Here is a 24,860-nt window from a genome sequence, read left to right on the forward strand (position 1 = left end):
GTAGAGACCTGACCCATTTAATTATCTGAAAAAGTTGAAAGAAAAAAAAAAGAAGAAGAACAGGGTTTCTGATGACTGGAATAACATTGCAGGACAAAGGTAAATTTTACATCTCTTAACAGCACTGAATTTGCTACTACTGCTCACACAGAAACTACCCACCCATTCTGTGGACTAGACCTGCACAAAAGGGTTTCTCAGCTATAATATTTTAGTAAGAACTGGCATAATTTATCATTAATTTTAACAATTTGGCTTGATTTCCAGTTCACAGAATATTCTGTGAGCATGGACATTTCTCAGAACTTACTAATGGAAACTATCTACCAGATAAACTCTACCTATGCTTTGGCAACTACTTTGCAACTGCTTGATTACAAGCCTTTGAAACTTGAGTTGCATGTCTCAATTTTAATTTAACAACTCCATTGATGGATGAGATTAAGGGTCATATGCAAACTTCCATTTAGCTGCACTAAGTAGTAACTACTATCAGCCTAGATATTCCAGGGAGTCAAGAAGCTCTTCTGTTGCTGTTGCTTTTGCTTGGTTTTCTTTGTTTGTTTGTTTGAAATCAACACGGTTTTCTTGTTAAAAGCTCCAGTGGAAATTAAATTTCTGCTAATATTGTTCTCCTACACTGATAGCAACAGCAGTGCAATTGGGTTTGTTTCCCCACTTTAACCACATCAGTATAGTTATAGCAGTAGAAGTTTTCCTAAGAGTTGGCAGGGTCTTATTGTAGGTGTGACGGGGGTCACGCATGGTAGGGATGGACGGAGATGAGATCTCTTTGAAGCTAAGTCGTATAACTTGTAGTTTATTACAAAGGGCGTGGGTGCAGGGCCCTGTTGTGAGCTGCCAGCTGCAGCTCGGAGCAGGGCCAAGAGAAGAGAGGCTTAAAGTGTAAGAGAGTCAACGGCAAAAGTTTAAGAGCGGAGAGCATGTAGAAAGGAGTGGGTGAAGAAGTGCAGAGGGAAGACAAAGAGACAAAGAAAGAAAAGGGCATGAAGAGGAGCGCGAGAGCGAGCAAAGAGATAAGGGAGAAGACAGATAAGAAAGCGCCAAAAAAGAGCGAAAAGAGAGCAAAGCTCCCGTTACAACACAATAAATCATCTTTAGTGTTGAATATGCAGATTCTCATTAACCAATCTACTACAGCATGCATATCTTCTAACATTTCCACACAACCTATAAGAATTACTACATTACCATACTATGTTTACATGTTAAACCCTAGATCTTATTCTTTGGGCCCCGTCTGCCAAGCTGCAAGGCCTGCTCTGACTCTTAGGCCTGCCTGCTTGCAGAGGGAATTGTTTCCTCCAGGGGGGATTACATTCAACTGGTCTCAACTAAGGTATCTCAAAGGTTGCTTTCATTTCAATCTCGCTTATAGTTTCTATATTCTCAAAATCTTTTGCCAGGCAGTCATATTTAAAAGGCTTTCTTGTTTCATCCTCCCCAACACTTATATCTTGTCATCTGGCATGTTATGTGAAGAAGATAAAAGGCTATCTTTCACCTTCACACAACAGTTGGATTTCCAAAAAGATAACAAAAATTCAAACACCTCTGTCCTTTTCTGAAGGAGACAAGCAGCAGACCCAGTCTGCTGGGACCATTTGCCTGCTAATAAACAAATGCCAAGCATGCCCAGCACTCTGGGCTAGATGGCAGCAGATCGATTAGTACACAGCATGCTCCGGTATGCTGGGATCACAGCATTCAGGGAATGCTGTCCACTTCCTACAGGTTTTCTCCTTGACACTGGCAAAACTAAATATATTGTAAATGAAAACCAATAATTGCATATTTCCCTATTGGGCTGCAGCATAAAAAAAAAAGTGTAAAAAGAACTGCACTTGTGATGCAGTTGCTGGGTCTCTACCACATGTTCTGTTTTGCAAATGGGTCCAAACAATATGGAATAAATAAAATTAAAAATGCAGGCAGCTTTATAAACTGAGAGAATTCCATAACTCTGTTGATTGAGCTGTAGTTCAGAAAAAAAACCCCCAAAAATCTGTAAAGGTAAGGTTTAATCTGCATGTTTTGCTGAGAAACAACTACAGCACATATTCAAAACAGTAATGAAGCAGTTACAGCGGGGATCTACAGTAGGGGAGACTAACCCTATTGTTTTACACTCAAACAAGTGTAAAATCTGACAAGGTAGTTATTTCATAGTTCAAAGAGAACACTCACCACCAGCAAACAGTCTGAGTGTCTAGTAGAGAAGGAGCTTTACAGAAACTGGGTTAGGGATGTGCTTGAGTCTGTGATTTACAGATCTTCTTGATAATTTACAGCTTTCATGCGCATAGTTGATTACATTTAAGTAACAGGATTTTTTTTTTGTTTGTTCCAGGTTAGTTAGTGATTGCTCCTGGAGCTGTTTACGCATCGAAGGCAAAACACAAAATATTAAAGTATTAAAAAAAAAAAAAAGAAGCAAACATCTATTTTCCACGTTTAGAGGTTGATCTGCACAGGAGGACATTTTAAGGTTTTAGTATGTGCATCCCAGGATGAAATGTTCAGGATCTCAGACAGAAATCCCAGCAAAGTGCTCTCAAGGCTGTGAACTCATTATTCTGCCTCTTGGTCTGCCTTCTACACCACATCAACTCCCACCTCACAGGCTCCCTGCCTAAATGCAGGGAAGTGGGTTGTGCTGCAGTAAGAAATATAGCTTCTTTATCTGTTAATTTTGCTTTGGAAAAGTCTGTATTTATGCAAGGTAAAGAAAAAAGAGAAAAAAAAGCAAAACAAGAAAACCTGAACGCTTGCAGCGTTTAATCAAGAAATTACTGGTTGGTTTCACAAAGCCTGGTCCTCAACAAGCAGCCTCCTAAGCAAAAAACAGCAAGCAAAGCAGTCACAGCTGGGACAGGTAAGACTGAGTTTTGCAAGATTTAGAGGGATAAGGAATCAGGTGATACAAGGTAAAAAAAGAACAGCTTTAGGCAACATAAAACAAAATTCTCCATGTTTTCAAATCCATGTTTGGTTCTTATTTTAAAATCTGGGGCCACTAGCTGTTTAAAACCCTGTTAAAACGCCAATGTAAAATATTTAGCCTTTTAGTTATGTTGGCATTTTGTGGACTCTCTCAGTCTCGCTGTTGTTGATGAAATGGAAAGAGATGCCTAAACTCTGATCTCCAAAGAGAAGACCTTTCTAAATGCATCTTCCACCTCTCCTTACTAGAAATTAATTGAAAATTGCAAGCCAAGATCAGAAAGCAGCTTTTTTCAGCCTGCATTAAGAAACGTATTCTGGTGACAACCACGCCAACAGGCAAATAAATCAAATGGGGCAAAATCAATCAAAACCAAAAACTTGTTCTTTTTGCAGTTCTTACAATATTAGGGGGGCATTCTCACAATTCCTGAATGCTCAGAGATGGTAAGATTAACCATTTTAAGAAAATGTATGTTTTATCCCAGCATCTCTTTCACCAGAAATACACAGAATCAATTTTAGCAGGTAAAAATGGACTGAAAATTTGCAAATATTAAAATAAGAATCAAAGCGCGCAATCAGCATTAGAAAGACGTCTGTATTCAGGATTAATTCAGGGAAGATTAAAGAAAAACTGACTACTCTTTTTGACACGTTAGGACCCTAGACCTAAACAAAAGCACCAAAGCATTTATCTAAGTACCAAGCCCTTCTCAATCAACTTACCAACCATGAATTTAAAGCACATTTAGCCTACCTGACATCTTGTAGGGGTTTCAAAATGATGGTAGGGAGCATGGCCAAAGAATCAATTAGAAAGCACATCATGCAGTCCATAATATTAATCTTAAAGGCAATGCTTTCTCATGTATTTTTACAGAAATCTGCTGTTAAGTAAATGTAGTATGCACTTGCTCAGAGATTCCTTGTTATTGGGGGGAAAAAAATGCACTAAAAATACATAATTTAAAAACCAGCTCCCATAAAATCATGTTAAAAGAGATCTGTGATACCCTAAAGGCACAAAAGAAATCTTTCTCATATGAAACTTAAATTCACATACATTAAAAAAGAAGAATCTGCTCTTGTGTTCCTACACTGCACTGAAACAAAGGTGATTATTTTCAGACCATGGCTCCTCTCCAATATGGGCAAAGTTAACTGGATTTGTTTTAAGTAAGTAACTCAATATATCATCCTAACAGCATGTGTCATTGAAGTAGCTAAAAGACCACTTCTCTTTGTGATGTAATTTGGGAGTGGGGAGTGTGCTGGTATTTTTTGAAAATTTCATTAGACAGCATATCTACACATAGTAGTTTCCCTCGAGAGCTTCCCACTAACAGCTCTGCCCTTCTCTACATGGCCACGTTCAACTTCCTGCACTGTCAATATCACCATGAAAGCTGTCTGCAGACTGTAGACTGCTAGACAAGCCTGACAATAGCAAAGCAGAGAGGAGATTCCTCAGCTGAAGAGAACTGAAGAGCCACTGGCATAAATGATACATGCTTCTACTGGCAGCCAATTATCACCACCCAAACCCTGTTAATAGCGATTGCTATCAACCTCTCACGGATTATCCTCCAACACACCCAAACCCTACCAACTTTTCCCCTTCCCTAAAATTACTGCCTTGCAGAAAGCAGAGTGCTATTTCCTCTTACAGCTGGGGAGGAGGGGTGGCAAGCTTACCGGTGTTTCAGGGATTGGCATAGTATAACCAGAAAACTTCAGACAGTATGTGCTGAGTACAGGACCCACTGCAATTACCTGCTGCCCCACGCCATGAGCACACACACACATCACACTATGGTTTTGCTCCGCTTCATTCCTAGAAACACCCGTGTCCATAGCGTCCCCATAGTGAGTCCTGGAAAACAGGTACTCTCTCTCCTCTTGCACACTCAAGGGACTTCCCTCCAGCTCACGTGAGCTACAAGGCTGATTTCCATGTAGAAGCTGTATGTCTCCTAATGAGGCTGAGGCGTCCTGGGCACAAGCATGGTAGAGGGGAGAGGATTCGAACAGTCCAGAAGCTGCATTTTTCCATCCTACAAAATCCTCTTTCTCTTCCTGTCTCTTCCCCACTTGGACCACAGGATCATTTGAAAACATCTAGCAAAAGTCATAACAAATTGATCTAGGCAGGAACATACCCTTCTATCCTCATAGGGCCTTATCAGTCAGTTAACCCCAGGAGAGGATGAAGGGAGCACAATCAGGAAGAGACTAGAAAAGGAAAACTGTTAACCAAAAAGCTATCTAAATCTCATATAACAAAACCTAATGCACACAATGAATCCTTTCCCAAATGGATCAGCAGTTGTCACTATCACAAGTCTGTGTGCCTAAAACAAAAGCATCTTATCAGAGCAGGAATTAGCTGTGGTCACACCAACAATAATCTTGTCCTCATTCCTCTAATAAGCTCCCACTGGAGTTAAAATGAGGCAACCTGAGGGAGGGAGTCTCACTTGATATGTTTTTTTAATTTTAATTTTTAAATCAAGGCTTAAAGCCATTTCACTCATTCAAATTCAGGGTGGTATTATCATTCATTTCCTTGGATGCAGGACCAGGCTGTCATTGTATAACTCCCAGGAAAATGCAAAAAACCAAACAAGCAGCAGCAATACTCACAGCACGCTTTCCTTTCGCATCCCTCTAAGCAAGTGTGCCAAGAATTGTAACGACCAGGGCGCTCTACCAGCCTCTCCCTGTTTTCACACAAGGTCTTACTGTACCCTAAAATATTTAGAGGTCTAATTATTACTTGAATGGGAGAGATTTCTAACACAGGTGGATGCTCTAGGAGCAAGGAGGGGACCTGACATTCTGGCTACACTTGATTTCCTAGAACCTCAGGAGCAAAAACAACGTCCAATGGCAACTGAAGTTTCCCAACTTACATTTTTAGTGAAAAACATCCACACTTATCATGGGGTCATCCTATTTCTCTAGGAGAATAACCGGAGTATAAAGAAGCCCACCAGCATTAAAAATTGAGTATCAAAACCCCTATGAAATCTTCTATTAAAATTGTGGGCAGGCTTCTCCATGGAGATGAGTCTTTCCTTTTCCCGCAGGTGCTCTGAGCCCTTCCAGGGGCGTTCGGGAAGCCCCAGGTGGCAGCCTCAGCCCCGCAGGATGGGAGCTTCTCCAGGGCAGGATGTTTACGTAGTAAGTCAAAAGGCACGGAGTCACCATGTGGGAAACTCCGCTCTCCCTCCAAGATAACCACCCTGCTGGGCCAATGTCGAAGAGCACTTGCAATTGCTCTTGGCACCGCTATTCCTCAAAGCCTCTCGAGAAGCAGGAATCCCTTCCCGCAGGTGAGGGGCGGCCAGAACCGCGCCAGGGCCACCCCTGCGCAGCCGGCATGCCCACGACACGAAACTGCATGCCCTGAGTCCAACGTGAAGGGCACCACAGAGCTCCCACCCTGCGCGGGGGGCTTACCTTCCGCACCCCACCGAAGCCGTGCTCCGCCGCTACCCGCTCGGCCTCCGCCTGGCCCCCGTCGTGCAGCTCCACCAAGAAATGGTTGCTGTAGACGGCACCACTGGCCGGGGGGCCGAGGAAGTGCAGGAGAAAGAGGAGGAGGAGGGAGCCCCGAAGCAGCGGCGGCCCCGGAGGCATGGCCCCGCGCTGCGCACCCGCGGAGGTAGCCCGCCGGGCGGGCGGGCGAGAGGAGAAGCGCCCAAAAGATGGGAGGGGAGGAGGACGAAAAAAAAATTAAAACAAATGAGCGCAGCAGAGGCAAGAGGAGAGCAGCGCGGAAGAGCCGGCCGGGCGGTGTGGATGCGCGTTCCACGGCGGCCGAGGGGCAGCATCAACCGAGCGGGGGGGGGGGGGGGGGGGACGCGCCGCGCTGCCAATCATGGAGGGGAGGATCGCCTCGGCCCCCCTTCCCTCCCAGCTCGCGGCTCCCGGAACGCTCGGCACGCCTTCCCAGCACCCCACCCACTCCCACCTTCCACAGTCCTGCCCCTGCAAAGCCGCGCCCCCGATTGCACCCGCGCGGCGCACGCTAGCCCCCTCCTAGCTCCAGCCGAGCCCAGCCGAGTCTGGACTTCACCGGCTGTTCCTGCTGAGCGGGAAGGTCGCCGAGGGGAGGCTCCGAACCTGGAGCTCATACGCGCGTGGCTGTAGGGACTGGAGAACGAAAGACTTTGGCAAGACCCTCATCCGCCGGGACTGGCGCCCAGCTTCTCTCTTCGACCCAGGAACACAAAATATCTGGAGTTACCCCAGACCTACCATTCTAGCCAGAACCCTGCACCAGCTGCTCACAGGGCCCTCTGCAACCTGTCCTGTAGCCCCTTTTTTACAAAAGCAAAGGGACAGGGACGTAGTTAAGCAGTGATAGTGCAATGACAGGGGAAAACCTTAGGCCCAGGCTGAGGGCTCCTCACTGGCTCCCAGTCTATACTGCCAGGATGCTCAAGAACACAAAGGTGTCCAGGCTCCCTGAGCAATCCCCAAACATTTTTCAGGCGATGACTGGCAGGAAAGTACCTGAGCCTTCCCTGTGCTGAGACAGACAAGCATTGAGAATGTTCTGTGCACGGGTGGGATTGCAGAGGTAGCAGTACCTAAAAAGAATGGGAGCTCAGTTCTGTAAGTAATCTACCATCTGCTATGATTGGAAAGGAAAAGTACAGATTATGCAAGTTTATGGCAAAGTATAGTTTAGCTTTTTCCTGCAGATACATCTGTTAATTTGTCATACCAAAGGTCAATCCTTTGATGGATGGGTCCCTGAATGATCCCCTGGGAAATACTTAGGACACAGAAAGCACAATCTTCTTTAAAACAAACAAATTATAGCTTTACTGTAATCTGTCCTGCAAATGGTCAATTGGAGTACAGATGTTAAATAAATCAGGGAAAACAAAGGAAAACATCAAAAATCAGAAACAAGGCTCTTCTTCCATTATCCTAAAATGCTTTAGAAAACAACAGAAGAGCTGACTGCATCATTGTGAATCCAAATGAGAATTGGTTTGTCATGACAAATTATTGATTTCCTTCCTCTGGATAAAAGAAATCCCTATTCAAACAGAAAGGAAATGACAACTTGAAGATAAATCCAAAGCCCAGTTACATAAACAGAAGTGTTGTAAATGAATGACTGATGTTGAAAAAAAATCAAACTTGAAGGAAAGGTAAACCATGAGAAATGGCACAGTCGAGAAGGAAAACAACTTTGCAGTCTCATAAAGAGATTAGTATTAGTGTTGGTAGAATTCATCTTTTAGATGCTTGATCAAAGAAGAGGCAGTTACTAAGAACAACTTTATATATTATTTCTTTAAACCAAGTTGTTTGTTTTCCTTAATAGTCAGCAATGCCTCTCCTTACAATATGTTTCCAGTATTGTGAAATACAAAGTTGTGTTTTGTGTCAGGTACAAACAGGCGATGTGTGTAGTTGTGAATGCGAAATGTGTGGACCCCAACAATGGGAGAGCTGTGAATTCTAATAATAACTGAGGAGAATACAGCATGGAAAAAGGCCTTTGAACCTATCTGTTGTTTGCAAATTAACCCTAGTTGATTTAGGAACATTGGAATTAAAGTGTTAAAGATGTTGCTTTTTGCCTGCATTTAACCCATAAAGAGTTCTGCAATAATAACCTTTTGAAGAATAATTTTAGAATATTACTTGTATCCTTGAAACTATAGCTTTGGAATATATATAAAGGAAATATGCTTATCTCACGCCTTATTGACGCAGAGAAAAACAGCTTGAGAAAGGAAGATGAACATCACCTCAAGGGTTTATGGTTTCAACCAAAGGGAAGCTGGACATCACTGTTATGAGATTTATAGTGTCTGCAATTAAAAGGTGGACACACATCTGGGGAGCTGGACCCCACCAGATTAGAGTTATCTTTCTTCTTTCGGAAACTGGATCGTCACCATCTGGGGATACTCCTTTGAGATACATCCTGAGAAATTAAAATCACAATAGTGTATAGAATTGTGATGTAATAATTTGGAATAAAAATTGCTGATGAGCAAAAAATTGGAAATAGAAACTGCTGAAAAAAAACCTGATGAGTACCCCTATAAATACCTGTAACCCTCAATTATCGGTGTACAGTTGGAGGGAAAACTTCCCCCACTGTACCCGGCGCTGTATTGCTCATACTTTACCATATCAAATAATAAATTGATTGCTGCTTGAATATTGGCCTAGTCAAGCTTCTTATTCATAACAGTATCAAAGCATTTCCAGGTAACTTGGGGCCTTTGAGCTCCTGGATCAGTTATACCTATTGGTGTTCACTTGATAGCTAGCGGAGACCCTGCTGGTTTCCATCCACAGCTGTTACTCGGTATCAGAAACAAAAGGAAAATAAAAGTAGGAGAAAGGCATTTGGTCTGATTTGAATTCTTGTATATAGGTTTTTCTTTTCCCAGAGGTCTTCCCTGGGTTGACACACCTCTTTTTATTTTGGTGCCAGGCCACAGAAAGAGGAACACCAATAACAAAGGCAATGGAGCAGCCCTCCTCGCTCCCTCTTATCAGCAAGGCAAGATCCTGCACACATTCAGAAATGAAGATCATAGCACAGGTCTGGGTGAGGGATGTGACTGAATCATTCTCTGTGCATATTCCGACAGCCCCAACTGCCACCTGTCAGGACTGCTCTGCAAGCTGGTGCCATTAAAGGGACATTGTCAACAAGCGAGCACCCACTGTCTATAGCTTGTAAACCTTATAATGACAAGCTTTCATGGCTTTGTCTGTGTGATGTTAAAAAATAAGTTGGTTTTTTTTTGAAGGATCAGTTTAGGAAAGGCCGATTTAAAAAGTAAAATCTAAACACCAAGAAGAGAAAACTCCACCAAAACAAGCAATTTCAATAAAAAGTCATTATGTTGATGACTACAAAAGTTTAAGACTAGACAGGACCACTGGGATTTCTAACATATTACTTTATATTAACTAAAGGCTTATTGGCATTAATTCTTGCATCTGCTCTGTAGTCCTTTTTTTTCCTTAACATACAAACATTGAATTAACAATCAAGACTGATTTATTACAGCCTTTGGGGAAATGTTCCAATGACTGCTTACAGTAATTTGTAAGAAGTTATATCTGTGCCTTTCTTTAAAATGCTGATCAATCCTACACTGACTTCTAGGTTTTGCTCTTAATATGAATTTTTTCATGGAACTGATGAACTGTTATTTTCTCCAGATGACTTTTAAGATTGTGATGATAAAGACATAAAGTTAACACTACGTTGAATGTCTTCCTGTAAGGCATATTTTCCATCCCTTCAACCATTCACATAAATCTTTTTACTTCTTGAATTGTGAACTGGAGCTGCATCAGATATTTTTTCAGCAGAGGTCAGGCCAGTGTTAAATGGATGTTACATCACAATTCTATTCTTACTGGGTACCCAGTCCTTCACCAGTTGAGGATTTCATTCAGCCTGCATGCTGCCGAGTCTTCCTGATGTGCAGCAATGCTGATGCTGACTCTAAGATCTCTCATCCTTCCCTGAGCGCTCTTCAGGAAGGGTCATTGTATCCTGCATGGCCAACAATCTTTGTACCTAGATATTTATGACTGTACTTGGTCAAAATACACATAATTTACGTGCATGGAGCTTTCCAATCAATCACTTGGCACTAATCTCTTTTATACTTTATGGCTTTCTTCTTTAACCTACTCACTTTATTAGTAATGAGTTTATATTGATGTACTGGATTAGCAAGATTTTACAGAGATAATTTCTTGGCCCCAGTCCTTTGGAACCTCTGCAGAATCAAATCAACTGTAGCAATGATTCCCAGTTTGTAATTATACTTAAGAACCTAGCATTTAATCAGTCTTTAGTCTGTGTCAGAAAGGCTGTTTTAATTTTTGTATCCTATTTATTTACTGATATGTCACACAGTATTAAGTGTCTCCCAGACACAAGCAATGTCATATATACAATGGATCAAAAAAACTACAATTTTTTCAATTTCATCAGGTAGTCCAGTAAAAGAGACTAAGATTCCCCCATAAATTCTGGCTTGTCTAACACAAGGCAAATAAACAACAATACTAGCTTTACCAGTGAAAACTACAACAGTGCTTAAAAAAATTGATATAAAATTAGTTTAAAAATCCCAATTCCAAATGGATTTCTGACTACATTTTTAAACAACCATTAAATTACTACAATTTTTAAACAACCATTAAATTACTACAATTACTACATAGTGCAAGCCAATTACAAATTGGCTTTCACTATGAGCTCAATGAAGTACTAACTTTAAAGGAGATGTTTCTTTCCCTGAGGGCTGCATGGCATGGCGCCATGCTGTCACGATCCGTCTTTTAGGAATGGGTTTCATGATGATTCGTGGATTGATCTCAGGGTGAAAAAAACCGACATGGCACAGGGGATTTGCAGTAATAATCAAAACAAATATACCTTCATTGAATGACCACAGCAAAATGTGATGGGGGGATTAAGGGAGAGAAAAAGACAGAGAAAAGGGGGCGGGGGGGGGGGGCGGGGATATAGCTACTATGGTTTTCTGAAGGAGAATTGCTGTAGATTTTAAGTGTTCCTGGAAGCCCTTGAATTAAAGAGGTCGTAATTTCAGACTTTACAAGTGATTGCATTGGTGACTCAAAACCAGGAATAATTTCTTTTCATGAATCATTTGCAGACAGCTGGCTTTGTGAATGTTTTCCTGGAGTTGGTCAGGGGTACCAACCAAAGGGTCTCTCCTTTCCAAGGGGTTCAGCCCCTCTACCCAATTATCTGTGTCCTGAGTTAGGGACCATGGGATGCATCTGTCTCCCATTGTTAAGAACACCCCATGTCCCCAGAACTCACCGGCTTCTTGTTCTGACAAATGAATCTGATCTCCCCCGGTGAGAGACACTTGACATATGTGTTCTGTTTCAGATTTGTGGGGGAGAAGCCCATACTGCTTTGCAAGTTTTGTTAATTCAGTAGCAGTGTATGGAATTTCTTTAGTGGTTATGTGCGGGTCAAGATCTTCATTATTGATATAGTTCATTCTGTTTTAATTAGAGGTTTTATGCTATTACAGCAGTGTTCCCCACAGTTTTTCATCACGGCTAATTCTTTTTGAGGGCAATTTTGATTGATGTGAGGAGTTTCCTTCTCCTCTGCCTCTTTTGAGGAATCCGTTTTATGTGAATTTTTAACATGTTCTCTCTCAAGGCAGCTCATAATAAGTTATTTGCATTTCTTTCTTCATCTAATTGTTTTTGCAAAACTTCAACTAGGTTTTGGAGGGAGTCTGTTATAGCATTTTCCTCACTTTTTCACTTAAAGCGAGTTTCTATAGCTGCTGTGAGGCAGGCTCCCAAGACTGAGCATAGGACGGTTTTATTGTTGACCAGTTTGAATTTTGTTTCATGTTGCAAAGAACATACTCTATCAATACCATTTTCTAAGGTAAACCAATTGCAGTTTGCCCATTCTTCTCCTCCTGAAGAAGGTGTGGCATTGTATTTAGCAAGAAGAGCATAAAATTCAGCTTTACCTTTTGCACTGAAGTTTTTAGTCATTTTGTGAAAGGACTAAAGCTACACCAGGGAGTTAATTGTAAACTTAAGTTACACAATCACACAGCCTTTCCTGTGTCCCCCTTTGCTTCCCTGGGTAGTTGAAGAAACAGAATCTGCCTGGGAGGCCCTATTTGGTTACTTCAGGAGTGTCTCTTCCTTCCCAGACAGTCCAGATACACACTCACACACACACAAAACAGTAATTTTGTGAGGGAACAAAAAACTACAACTGGGAAATACTGATTTAAGTTAAACAACCAGAGAGCTCTTGCTCTGTTTTCCCTTACTTCCCTGGGTAGGTGAAGGGAGTAATTTGCCTGGGAAGCCCTGCTTAGTTGCATCAAGTTGCCCCCTCCTTCCCAGGCAGTGCAGATACACACAAACACAACAGAACAGATTCCCCCTTTTGCACCAAGAGACCTTTTTGTGAAATTCCGGAGACAGAACCCTCAGTTGAGTATGGGGTATTGCCTTTAACACCTGCAAAACCCCTCTGCCTACCAGAATCTTGTCCGTGACGCCAATTCAAATGTCACAATCAGTCCTTATGAATGGGTTTCATAATGGTTTGTGGATTGATCTCAGGGTGAAAAAAACCGACACGGGGATTTACAGTAATAATCAAAACACATATTCCTTTATTAAATGACCACAGCAAAATGCGATAGAGGGATTAAGGGAGAGAAAAAGATAGTGAAAGAGAGAGAAAAGAAAGAGAGAGGGGGATATAGCTACCAAATGTGAAGATTAAGTCCTTTGGTCCAGTCCAGTTGAGGATCTGCCTGTTACATCGGGGAGATCTCAAAATCTCTAGCTAACTCAGAGGTTTTATTATGATAATTCACGACAACAGATACAATAAAGAATAGATGTAACAGGTAGTCCATGTTCTCAGCAGTAAGCAAGAGCCATTGTCTTCTTGGTCCCACCTGCAGTGGTCACATCTGCAGGCAAACATCTCATTTTGGTCAGCCTGCCTCCCCCACACACCCTCCCCCAGGTTAGGGATTTCAGTCCCTGTCCTTGGAAGGAGGAGAGAGGCCTTTTCACATAGGGGTTTCATGTCTCAGTATTTGATGGAGAGGCTTCTTACATCTCAGTTTGTCTGATACGGTGGTTGTAAAACAGGTGAGGGTCTTCTGTGGAAGACCTCCTGAAACTCAGGAGAAGTCCACCCAGGCCGAGAGGTGGGACAGCTTCCAAGGCTATTGTTGCAAAAAGGGCATGGTGCCCCTTTCTTTGGGCTCAACGTAGCATACGGCAAACAACACCTGCGAAAACAATAACTAACTAACGCTCTCAGGTCTCAGGCATATGACTTTCCCCTACAAGATCAGCAGACAAGAAGGGTCTTGTTTCTTTGGTGGTCTCCCTAATGACGATCGTGAGGCAGATGAGGGGTATTTCAGACTGACTCTCACACATGCCAAGAGACCAATATGTCAGAGGAAGTTGCAAGAACTCATTTCCTTGCTGTGGAAGTAACAGAATCCTAAGTCTAAGAAGTACATTGCTTTCATCTTTAATAATTCATCCTAGCAGATGCATGAGCAGTAGTGTTCTAAAGAGCTGGAAACAGAGCATTGCAATAATTGAATTGCACATTATCAGAGAACAAAACACATAAGCATCTTTTGGCACAACTCTGAGTCTTCATTAAACCTATCTTTCTGAAGCTGTGAAGTAAGCATATATGCTTTAAGTGGACTCTGAAGCAGGCTAATACCTACATTTAGAGGAAAAGAAATAGGATTAAAAAGGCTTGAGATTTCCAAGGAAAGGAATTGGATGCCTAGTTTAAAAGGCCACAATTGAAAGAAAGTGAAACAGTATCATTTGACAATTTTATTTAGGACAGACCTATATGAATAAAAGCAAGAACTAGAGAATATAGAGGAGTATAAAGCGTATATTGTCTGTGCGTCCAGAACACAGGACAACATGCATAACTGAATGTACAGAATGAAAATAATAGAGTGAAATGCTATGAGGAAATGCCATAGAAGTTGAGCTAAAAAATCCCATGCTGAGTTGGCCCACTACAGCTACAGGCTCAAAGTCACTTCAGGATTCTAGAAGCTCTCTAACAGTGTGTCTGTCCACTATCATTGCTGTGGATCATCTTATGACAGTGTATAAAAGCAAAATTTAATTGGTTTGTTTTAATAATGAGCAGCATAGGTATGAGCAAAGCAAAAGCCACAGTAAATGAGCTCAGAGAGTACAGCTACCATACACTTTAGGCTGATTTGGTAATCAGCCATGACTATCTCAAAGAGGATTTTCATAAAACATATCTAGGCCATTTTAGTACAATGATGGATGGATGAGTTACCTCAGCAAAGCCAAGCATGATGAAGCCAAGCAACAGCAGTTGCTGTTTCTGTGTGGGGGTTCTAGATTAAAGAGCTTGGCATACATCTATCTTAGATGACTTCAAAATCATTTTCCCTACTTAAAAATACTTCTCTGACCATTTTCATTGTTTTATACTATCAAAATATTTAATTACTGTTACAAATATATTAACAATGGAAGAATTATTTATGGGCACATGATCTGTTGCATGTTATGTTGAATGATGTTACTGGAGAGAGATGGCTACAGCAGGGACTCCATCTATATCTAAGATATGTGGGCCCAGGAAGCTTAGCAGTTACCAGGCACAGGAATTATGACCAAGGATAAAATATTTTGTGCCATCACCATGTGAAACTGCATGGGCCTTTTAAAGTTAAAAGACACTTGGAATCTGAGAGCCTATTCCACAGCTTCTAGTTATATAAACTTTAAGTTGCAATCAGAATCTTTTCAATACACTTTTATCTATGCAAGTGTCAGAGTGAACATATACTAATTTAGTGACATGATAATGCAGATATTAAAGAGTGTAGTTTTCAGCATCCATTGCCTACAGGCCAGCAGGGCTGCAGGCAATGAGCATGGGAAAGGGAAGGTGTAATTACCTCTTCAAGCAATTTGGGTTTTTTTTTTAATTTATGTTCCCAGACATAAGGACCAGAGGGGCTATTAAGCAACATGGTACGTGACAGGAAAGTGAAAACTATTGAGATAACCACTGAGCACAATCTCCTACACTTCCTTAATGAGGGCACAATCCAAAACCAACTGAGAGAAATAGCTTACAGGTAAAATACACATCTACAAAAAAGAAAAATTAAGCCCTTTAAAAAAGGGTTTGAGGCTAGGCCTGTTCTGAAAGAGTCAAGAGACTATGGCATGTACATCTGTTTTCTAAATAGGAATATGATTATCCATGCACAGAAGTTGTTCCTTGAATCCAGCTCTTAGCCACTGCTTAATATCCATGTAGACAAATGTTCAGCTTAGGTAGCTATGGCAAAGAGGTACTAAAATTAATGAAAATATGTGCCTCATTTATTTTAAGATGATATGATTGCTACCTGTGCCATACTTGTATGCTTTTTCTGCTACTGAGTCTTTTCTGAAGACAATTTGTCTGGAAAAATAATGTCTGTGCAAAGGATCTTAGAGAACTAGAATTGCTCAGCAGAGTCAGTTTGGAGCAGACGGTCTCAGTGACATTTTAGAAGATAACAATGGGTGAGAGAAAGCTTCTAAGCAAGACCTGGAAATATTAGCATTTTAAAAAGCCAAAACAAACTAAAAGCCAACAACAGACTTAGGGGAAAGGGTACAATAAATATGAGGTAAAAAGATGTCTGTTGACCATATGAATGAGTGGGTGAAGGAAAATGACTGGATGTGTGGAGTTAGGGACAGAGATCATGCATCATAAAAAATACATTGATAGTGGAATTCAAAACAAAACATGAAAAGATCCAGAAAGTTGGTCTCCAAGAAGTCCACCCACAGAGGTGATGAAAGTTTTTTCAATTACTAACTAATCTAACTTTGCTTTGGGAAATTCCCGACTGTGTCACAAATTCATTACAGAAAGGCTGAGAAATAGAATGCAATAATTACAGTTTGTTCAACTTTCTGAGCCCTTGACAGAGGAATGGATGACAACATACAGGTGGAGCTCTTCAGCTTTGGTAGAACATTAATAGTGAACATTTGCTCAAAAAACAAAACAAAACAGCTGTCCCCAAAAATACAATTTATTGCAATCATAACTCACATGTGGTGTTGACAGTTCCATGACAATTGTTGGGGGTGTTTGATTACTAATAAAAAAAATTTGAAAAATCTTGTATTTTAGACTTCATTCATTCAAACATGTTATGCTTCCCACAGAAGGTTTGATAATTTTTATCTTAGCAGTTAACAATCATCTATATGAAACATGATATGTTTACAGAATTTTTTTTATTCCATGCATTAAAATCTCAGACTTTGCTTCCAACCAAAAATAACAACTCAGAAGAAAATCCATAATCCATTTCTTAGCATTTGATTTTAAAGAAAAACCAAGAGAAATTATCACAAAAAAGTAACTTATACAGGCAAGAATGAAAATAAAATAAGAAGCTGTCTTCATCTGAGCTAAAAGCTCTCTATGAACAGACTTAATTTTGCATTCATAAATCAGAGATGTGGCACCATATATCCAGATGAATATAGGTTTCTTTCAAGTTTGTCTTTGAAATTTTAACTTTCTATAAGGCAAATTAAACTCTTCTACTACTAACTTTGTTCTACTTGTTAATAGGAAAATAAACATATCACAACTTCTTTGTATAAATATCCTTTTGCTGGAACTTACAAAGTATCTGCATTTTCTATTGTAAATTAAAGCCTTGCAGCCCATCAAAAAGTACAGACAAATACAAGTAAATGATTGCCATCCTCTGTGCTGGGCAGCTTTGATCAACTTTTTCACAATTCAGCTGCCAAGTACTACCAGAGTTAAGGTGCTTGGTTGATGACTGAGGTGAATTAGTCTGTGATCTTCCTTGTAACAATTTCACACACCCGCATTTCACCTCCCACCCTGGAAAAGCCTACAGAGCAGCAGCTTTCCTCTCATGTCAGCAGGAATCAAAAGAAAATCCACAAAATGGCTTAAAGCATCACACCAAAATATCAGTTTTAAGTTAAGAGATGTTTACCCTATTGAAATTAATTTCCTTCAGGATCTCTGCATAGCTATTCTCGTTTTGTCATGTTTGGGAGCCTCATTCGTAGCCTCTGCCTAAAAACTTTTTCCTAGAAACCAGTGGTGTTTTTACACTCCTGGTAGGTAGGCACTGAAGCTGGAATGCAGGCACAACCTAAAAATTGTGAAACAAAGTGCAGAGGATGCTGCAGACAGTCTAATAGAGATACTGACTTGGGAATTAGGAGAGTCAGTGTGCCATGTCCCAACATGGTAAGATTGAGGTTAGGCTGCCACCAGCCAAAACCCCAGCCCCTCTGTCACCAGCTATGCTACAAAAAGCTGTTTGCTAGAGGTTAGCAATGGGAAAGGCAAAGGGAGAAATGAAAACTCTGCTTTTTCCCTTCAACTCATATCTGCTGTAATGATTACTGAGACTGTTTGGACAAAGAAACTTAATTCCACTCAGAGGTTCCAAAGTGCTTGTGCTGTAGACAACAGCAATAAACAACCATCTGAAAAGAAAAATGGAGGATTTTCTAAAAGCCAGGCCATACAAAGTTCACTGAAATTCAGTGGGAGATGAGTAATAAAGCTGTCTATTTTTTGAAATTCTCCTCTGGCAGAAATAATTTTGTCTGGATTTTTAGTATGAAAACAAACATCTCTATTTCTCTGCCTTTGTTTCTGTAGTATTGTCCTTTTCCAAATCATTAAGCGTATTGTCACGCTAAGCAGTATCATGGCTTACTAGACAATTCACCAAATAGCTACTACACGTTCAGAATTTAAAAAGCAAATTTTCAGTAAGAAAAAAACAACCAAAAAAACCCCAACAAGTAAATCACTAGGAAAAAAACATGACTTGGGCCCCAAACGCCTCTCCTGAGGTGTTTCATCATCTTTCTGTTCACAAAGAAATGTATTACTATTACTATTTCTTCTGTGAGAGAACTATAATGAACACAACAAAAGCATGTGCAGGCTGTACTCAAGAGTTCATTTCAAAACTACTGGAAGAACCTGGTGTTTGGTTAAATCCTTATTTCACTTGTAGAAAATAAAGAAGCCTCAAGGAGCTGATGAGAATGCAAGTCTTCAATATACACCTTAGTAAGGGAAAACTGAAATTTATTTTATTGTGTCATTTGGCTTGGATGTCATTTTGGTTTTGTTTTTACTTTGGTACATGATCAAATTTCAAAAAGTGACAACCTATTTTCCATCACCACAGATTTCAGAAAGTGAAACCCTATTTTCCATTACCATGGTGGTTTCAAGGTGGGGGGAGGGGGGGGGCTTTCAAGAGACTTCTCAATAATTTTTAGCTCTTTGCAATCCTTATCTCTTGCTGGGAGCAGATCAGCATCAGTGATTAATAGGAAATAAAAGGTCTGGTTTTTAAGACAGGTTTGCCTTTGTATGCACATCTTACCCACTATATATGATAATACACTGGTCTTGCAGAGCCAAGGATCACTATCTTTAAAAAATGAAAGAAAGCATCTGGCTCTCCAAATGTGCGTTGCTGTTTTGCCCAAAGGCTTGTTTTGCCAGGTTCTTTTAGTTCAGGTGACTCTCAGGAGCCATCTCTTTGAAAAATGGTGACAGCCTCCATGAAGAAATTAGGCAGAAGGATCACCAACATCATGAAGGGCATCATGAGAAAAAATAGTCTCAGTGGGAAAGATATTCTGTTTTCTTATGGAAGTGCATAATGTAGAACAGTCCTACTAATTTTTCAATTGTTAAAGGATCACAGTAATGCATTGCAGATATCGAATAGCTGTTTGTATGACCAGAAAATACAAAAATGAAAAGAAATTTGGAAAAAAAAAAAAAAAGGAAACAACCAGAAAAATGAGCACTGGTAAAAGAAAGCCTGCAATGTTCTATTTCCAATGGAACAGTCATGGATCTTATGAAATTATTGTATAGACTCCTCTGTGTGATCAGTGCCAAAATATCGGAAAAAATACGTCCTTATATTGAACTGATATAAGCTAAACACTGAAAAAAAGATTTTTTTCTTTTTTTTTTTTTAATAAGGAACAGATGGTCACCTTATTCAAAGTGTTGCGGGGTGAAAATTTTTCACAATCAGGCATCAAAGGCTAAAAATGGTCAAATTCAGATGCACACCCACCTGCTAAGTAGTGGTATCAGTAGCCAGCCACTAACTGATATAAGACAGGAGAGTGAGGCAAGAAGACCCCTCCTGGTCAGCTCTCCCTGCTGCTTTCGGTAAGATATGAGCCATTAATTGCAACTCCAAGCTGGTGCTGAGCAAATCCTCTAACTGTGCCTCAAGGCGGTTCTTTGACACCCAAGTTTAATGCTAACAAGTGGAACTGCTGAAAAAGTAAAAAAATAGAAGACATACAGCCTGCAAAAATTAAAATTTATTTGTTTCAGGAGATTCAATTTTAGCACTAGGTGGCATTGCTCTAAATCTTTCACTGCTTCTCTCCTGAGCTCTTCACTACATGAGTAATACTTTTAACAGCTGGTGAAATACACCGGCCTCATTGAGGTGGCACCAGCCACACAGCTCAAAATGTGCTCAATGCGGCAGGCAATCTAGACAGTAAGAGATTTTGTTCTGACTTTGGTTTCAACTCTTCTGTTTACCACTGTAAGAACAGACACAATCAATAACCAGAAGTTCAGTTTCTCCAGCTGAAAGACTCAGCCTAACTCAAAGCTTGTATGAAACAATGCAAGTTCACTCTGGCGTTCCTCCCCTTCACAGTCACCCTCAAAAATCTTTCTGCCAGGGACAATACAGTTGGTTACAGCTCATCTTCATGCACTACGTGACAGCTGTAAGACCAGGGCTATTTACCAATTCACTGCACTACTGGGTTACTCATTAGCCTGTACAATTTGAAAAGCACTTTTTAAAGTGCTTTTTTTCTTTTTTTTTCTTTTGTTACTAGAACTATTGAATTGTATGTGAAAGTTATTAAAGAAAAGTCTAGCAGCATGAGAAAAGTAAAAAGAATGGATTTCTATGCACGAAGAAAGTTTTCAAGAGCATGGAACTTAGACAAGTCCTCAAGCTTCCATTTTCAAACGACCTTAGCAAAAAATGTCCCAAATTGAATTTCGAAAACTCCTGAAATCTCATTCTGACTTAACCAAGTCTTAGGTACTGTGTTTGGGGATTATGACCCAATGGACGCCAGCATCATATCCCAAGGTGTGGGTTTTCAGGGTCCTGGCTGCTGCCGGGAGCCCCGATTCTGGGTGGGTGCGGCCAGACCTCCTGGGCGTATCCCGCTGGGGGAGCGTCTCCGCCGCTAGCACACACACAGTCCCGGATGACGAAATGACGGAGCGGCCAAATAAAAGGAGGTCTCGAGGGCTCAAGCGCTGTTCCAACAGGCTTTAATATAGGGAAGTCCGAGGGTGCAGGTGGGGAAGGAAAGCGGGGTACAGCCCCAGCGGAAGAGGACCGGAACCAGGGTGCTCGAGCCCCGATCTTCTGCGAGACCAGGGTTTTTAAGGAGGAAGGATACGCGGGATCGAGGTATGATTCAACTATTAGGAAAGGGGTACAGAGGAGGGCTCAGGGTGAGGTGATTTGGGATACGCCAATAGAAAAACGGAGAGAGGGTGTTCTTAAGGAGAGATCCAATGAAAAAGTGGGGAGCAGGGAACTTTCTGGAAGAAAGGGAGTTGGTTACAGATGATTGATTGAATCGTCCCATGGTGTCCCAACCCCATCCTCTCTGTCCTCTCCTCCCACACCAAGGAGGGTTTAAAGCTTTAAGGAGATAAAATTTAACCAAGTCCAGAAACGCAATGCTGAAATCCCATAGGCTGTAACCACCTAAAGCTTAGACTGGGTAAAAAGACTGTTCACGCACTTCACATTCAGGAGCCACTGGATAAAAAATAAAGTCGGGTCTTGGAAAAGTGGTTAGAGCCTAGAACTCCTCACTCTTAGCTGAAAACCGCAGGCACCAGATAAATCATGACTTGTCCAGTTTTACCTTTTCAAGGGGACAAGTGAGGACATTCAGCTCCTCAAATAAGAAATTCGGGCATGTTTTCTTTCTTAACTGCCTCATCTTCAGATCTGTTGCTAGATTTTTCTCTTCCTTTCCAAGACAAACCCTTTAATAAAATGTATTTTGAGGCCCAGGTGACACTGTCTGCTTTACTGATTTGACAGGGTGATTTGTATTTGCCTCTGTTTCAACAAATCATGCAATAAAATCAGCAGCAATGACCCTTCCCATTTTCCTGAGCTACACCAAGAAGTCAGAGCAGCACTGCAACCAGTGAAGCTTCTGTTCAACAGATTTTATCCTGGGAATGAGGTGATTTGTAACACTGAGCATCACTGAGTTTTAGCAGAAATACATTCCAGCTTCTTTTAAACCATTTCAGGGCAAAGACAGAGTGCTCTTCAGTAGAAGAAAACAAGACAGTCAAAAAAAGTAGCTATTTTCACTTTCAATACTCCACAAAGTTAACTTCCAAAAGTGAAAGAATTTATATAAAACAACCTTTATCTCCTTTACGTTCTACCTTATGTGCCTTCTCACACCAACAAGCATGCATACAAACAACTCCAGCTCTGAGGAACAAGATACAGCCCCACAGAAGGGGGTCAAGGAGTCTTTCCCCACTGTCCAATCCCATACAGCCTGGGCTTCATTCACCAGGTTCTCCAAAAATTGCCTGAAGTCTTTTTAACTGGGTAGATGGAACCATTCAATCAGATTGGTAACTCTCATCCTTCCAAAGCACTTGAGGTCTAGGGATAAAAACAGCTTAGCACTAATGTTAATTATTGTCTTTATTCTACAAAGGCCTTGAATACGTATAGAAAACAAAACAAAAAAAAAAGAATAAATGTTTCAGCTCTATAACTGAATCAGTTATATAAAAATGAATGAACTTCCCTTATTCTGGCTGTCATGAAAATGTATCCGTTTCTGAACCCTTTAGAAAAAGCAGAAAGAATTGTGTGCTGTGCTCTCAGCTCAAGATACATGGCACATGCCAGTGTGCTCCTTGCCTAAAAGACACTACTGATGTCCTGATACAATAATCCTCCTTCTCTCCCTTCTTTACTGAAACAAATCCCTTGATAGGTACTGCTGGGAAACAGCTCCTCCTTTAAGAAGGGTAAAGGGTTTTATTTGTTTGGGGATGGTTCTTTTGTTCTTCAATTTTCACTTCTATCCAATCACATAAATGACACCATATTTCCACTCCTGTTACCTTGCAAGTACCATTTCTTCCTGAACTGGCCCAGTGCAGATGGACCAGTATCATTCATTTCTTCATACTTTGAAAATCACATCTTGAGTCACCCTGTTTAAGAAGTGACTATCACAGCTTGGTGCTGCTCTACAGACATGGGTTAATGTACCCATTATGCTATTGGGGGACAATTCAGCAGTCTGTTAATAATCTTAAAACTGAACAGTGATTGCTAGTAATATATTAATCATCTTAATAAAAGTACCCACAAATCCATGATAAATTATGGTCCTCACAAAAAGATTTAAAAAATAAAACTATGTAGTGATTGCACATCCTTAAAGGGGAGTGGTTAAACACAAGAATTCAGAGATTGAATTCCCTCCATTCCAGTGTGACATCCACCTACATAATGGGAACATATATATAAATTAGAGATATCTAATTTAATCAGGTACCCAGTATTGAAATACTTGCATTAAATGTTGTAAAGAAACACAAATGCTACACTGGTTCTCTCCAGAAGCAACTGACTGGATTCTACAAGGATTCTAATTTTTTGGCAGAGAAACAATATTTTCCTTCTCAAGAACCGAGTATTTGTATTTATTCTTCTCTTTTTCAGCTGCCTGTTTAATGTCTGGCATTTCTCTTCTCAGGAAGGGATTCTGTTCGTTTCTGTAGCATCCCTCATGAGAGTCTCAACAGGGCTGAGCACTGAAAGGAAAGGTCATCAGCAAATCAAAGCAGGAGCAGGCTGTGAGCTGGCACTCACAACAGTGGGAGAAGGATATCTTTGTGGCTACAGGCCACAAAGCTGCAATGGGCTTATGGCAGCTTTCTTGACCTCCAAGGATTTGGCTAAGATGTCAGATCTGAATTTATTTTATTGAATGTATGAAGATAAGTCAAACAAATGCTAGGACTGAGATTGACTTCAGGAAAAGTGATACAAACTACTAAAATCATACAAACTACTCACACATGTCTAAAGGAAATTATATCTTAAAATCAGTGTTTGTTGCAAGGTTAAATAGCATCTGAAATTGAAGGACTTATTAGGTATTTTTCTGCTGATAGTCATTAGTAATTGTTAGTTACCTAATATTTCTGACAAAAGCAGGCTTTCTCTGTAGTCAAGAATTTAATTACTTATGCTGGGAATATTTGGAATAACATAAATAATTCTGGACACTCAGATTCAAGAAAGATTGAGATTGCTGCAGGTATTTAAAAAAACCCCACTTAAGACAGTCATGGAACCAAGAGTCAGCCCAAACATTGCAAAGTCCAGCTGGGTTTTTTCAATCAACCAAAACAGAAGAGAAGGGATAGGGCTGCTCTTAAAAACATGATCACAGAATCACACATCTAAGGGAAAGCACTGACAAAGAAGGGGGATTTAAGACCAGGCACATTATTGTCATAAAAACATATACTTCTGGCAGGATACCACCTGTACCTTTTGTACTTAACTCTACCAGTTGTGACTACATTAAACCAAGGACAACTGAGGGCAAAAATCCAAAAATATATGGCAAGAATACCTTGACCTGACCTTCTCTGCAAAACAGCAGAGGATACCTTGATCCAACATAACAACTCAGGTTCTAGTTGTACCTTGGGGGTCTCTTTGGAAAGGGTAGAAGTCTCAGAGCCTCCCTAAAGAAGAAACTGAGCCGCAGCTCCCCTTTTGAACTACCTGTGATCAGTCAGGATCCGTGTGCTGGTCTTCTCCTTTTTCAAAGCCCAGGGGTGTCTGGAAGATGCAATGGTTTTAAAGGCTCAAGAAGCTTCAGGCCTGCTCCCATTTGGGTGTGGCAATGGTAATTACACCCTACCAGCTGGCCCCTGCATACTGCCCAGGAAAATGTAGAGATGGAATTAATGAGGAAAAAGTGGCAAGATGCCTGAAGAAAGAATGTATGAGACTGAGGGAAAGGAAAAGCAAGGAGAGAAGGCAATGGGAATGCAGAAATAAATCAAGGAGGCAAAAAAGTGAAAGATTGATAAATCAATGAAAATTGAGAAAAGAAAAATGTTTGGAAAGAGACACATAGGGAAG

The 24,860-nt window shown here is 40.7% G+C and overlaps 1 protein-coding gene across 3 annotated transcripts in view; it reads right to left on the reverse strand.

Annotated features, from left to right (window-relative positions):
* Positions 1-6,907, reverse strand: part of PCSK2 (proprotein convertase subtilisin/kexin type 2) — a 109,564-nt gene extending 102,657 nt beyond the window's left edge. Inside the window, exon 1 of one of the 3 annotated variants that reach the window (XM_026798493.2) lies at positions 6,430-6,907. In XM_026798493.2, coding sequence (XP_026654294.1) covers positions 6,430-6,609 — 180 coding nt within the window. In that variant the 5' untranslated portion in view covers positions 6,610-6,907. The remainder of the gene's footprint in view (positions 1-6,429) is intronic. The other 2 variants (XM_074537020.1, XM_005496050.4) reach the window with 2 other exon arrangements.
* Positions 6,908-24,860: the final 17,953 nt, after the last annotated feature.

Source organism: Zonotrichia albicollis, chromosome 3 (assembly GCF_047830755.1).
Source record: "Zonotrichia albicollis isolate bZonAlb1 chromosome 3, bZonAlb1.hap1, whole genome shotgun sequence".
In the NCBI taxonomy this organism is placed as follows: domain Eukaryota; kingdom Metazoa; phylum Chordata; class Aves; order Passeriformes; family Passerellidae; genus Zonotrichia; species Zonotrichia albicollis.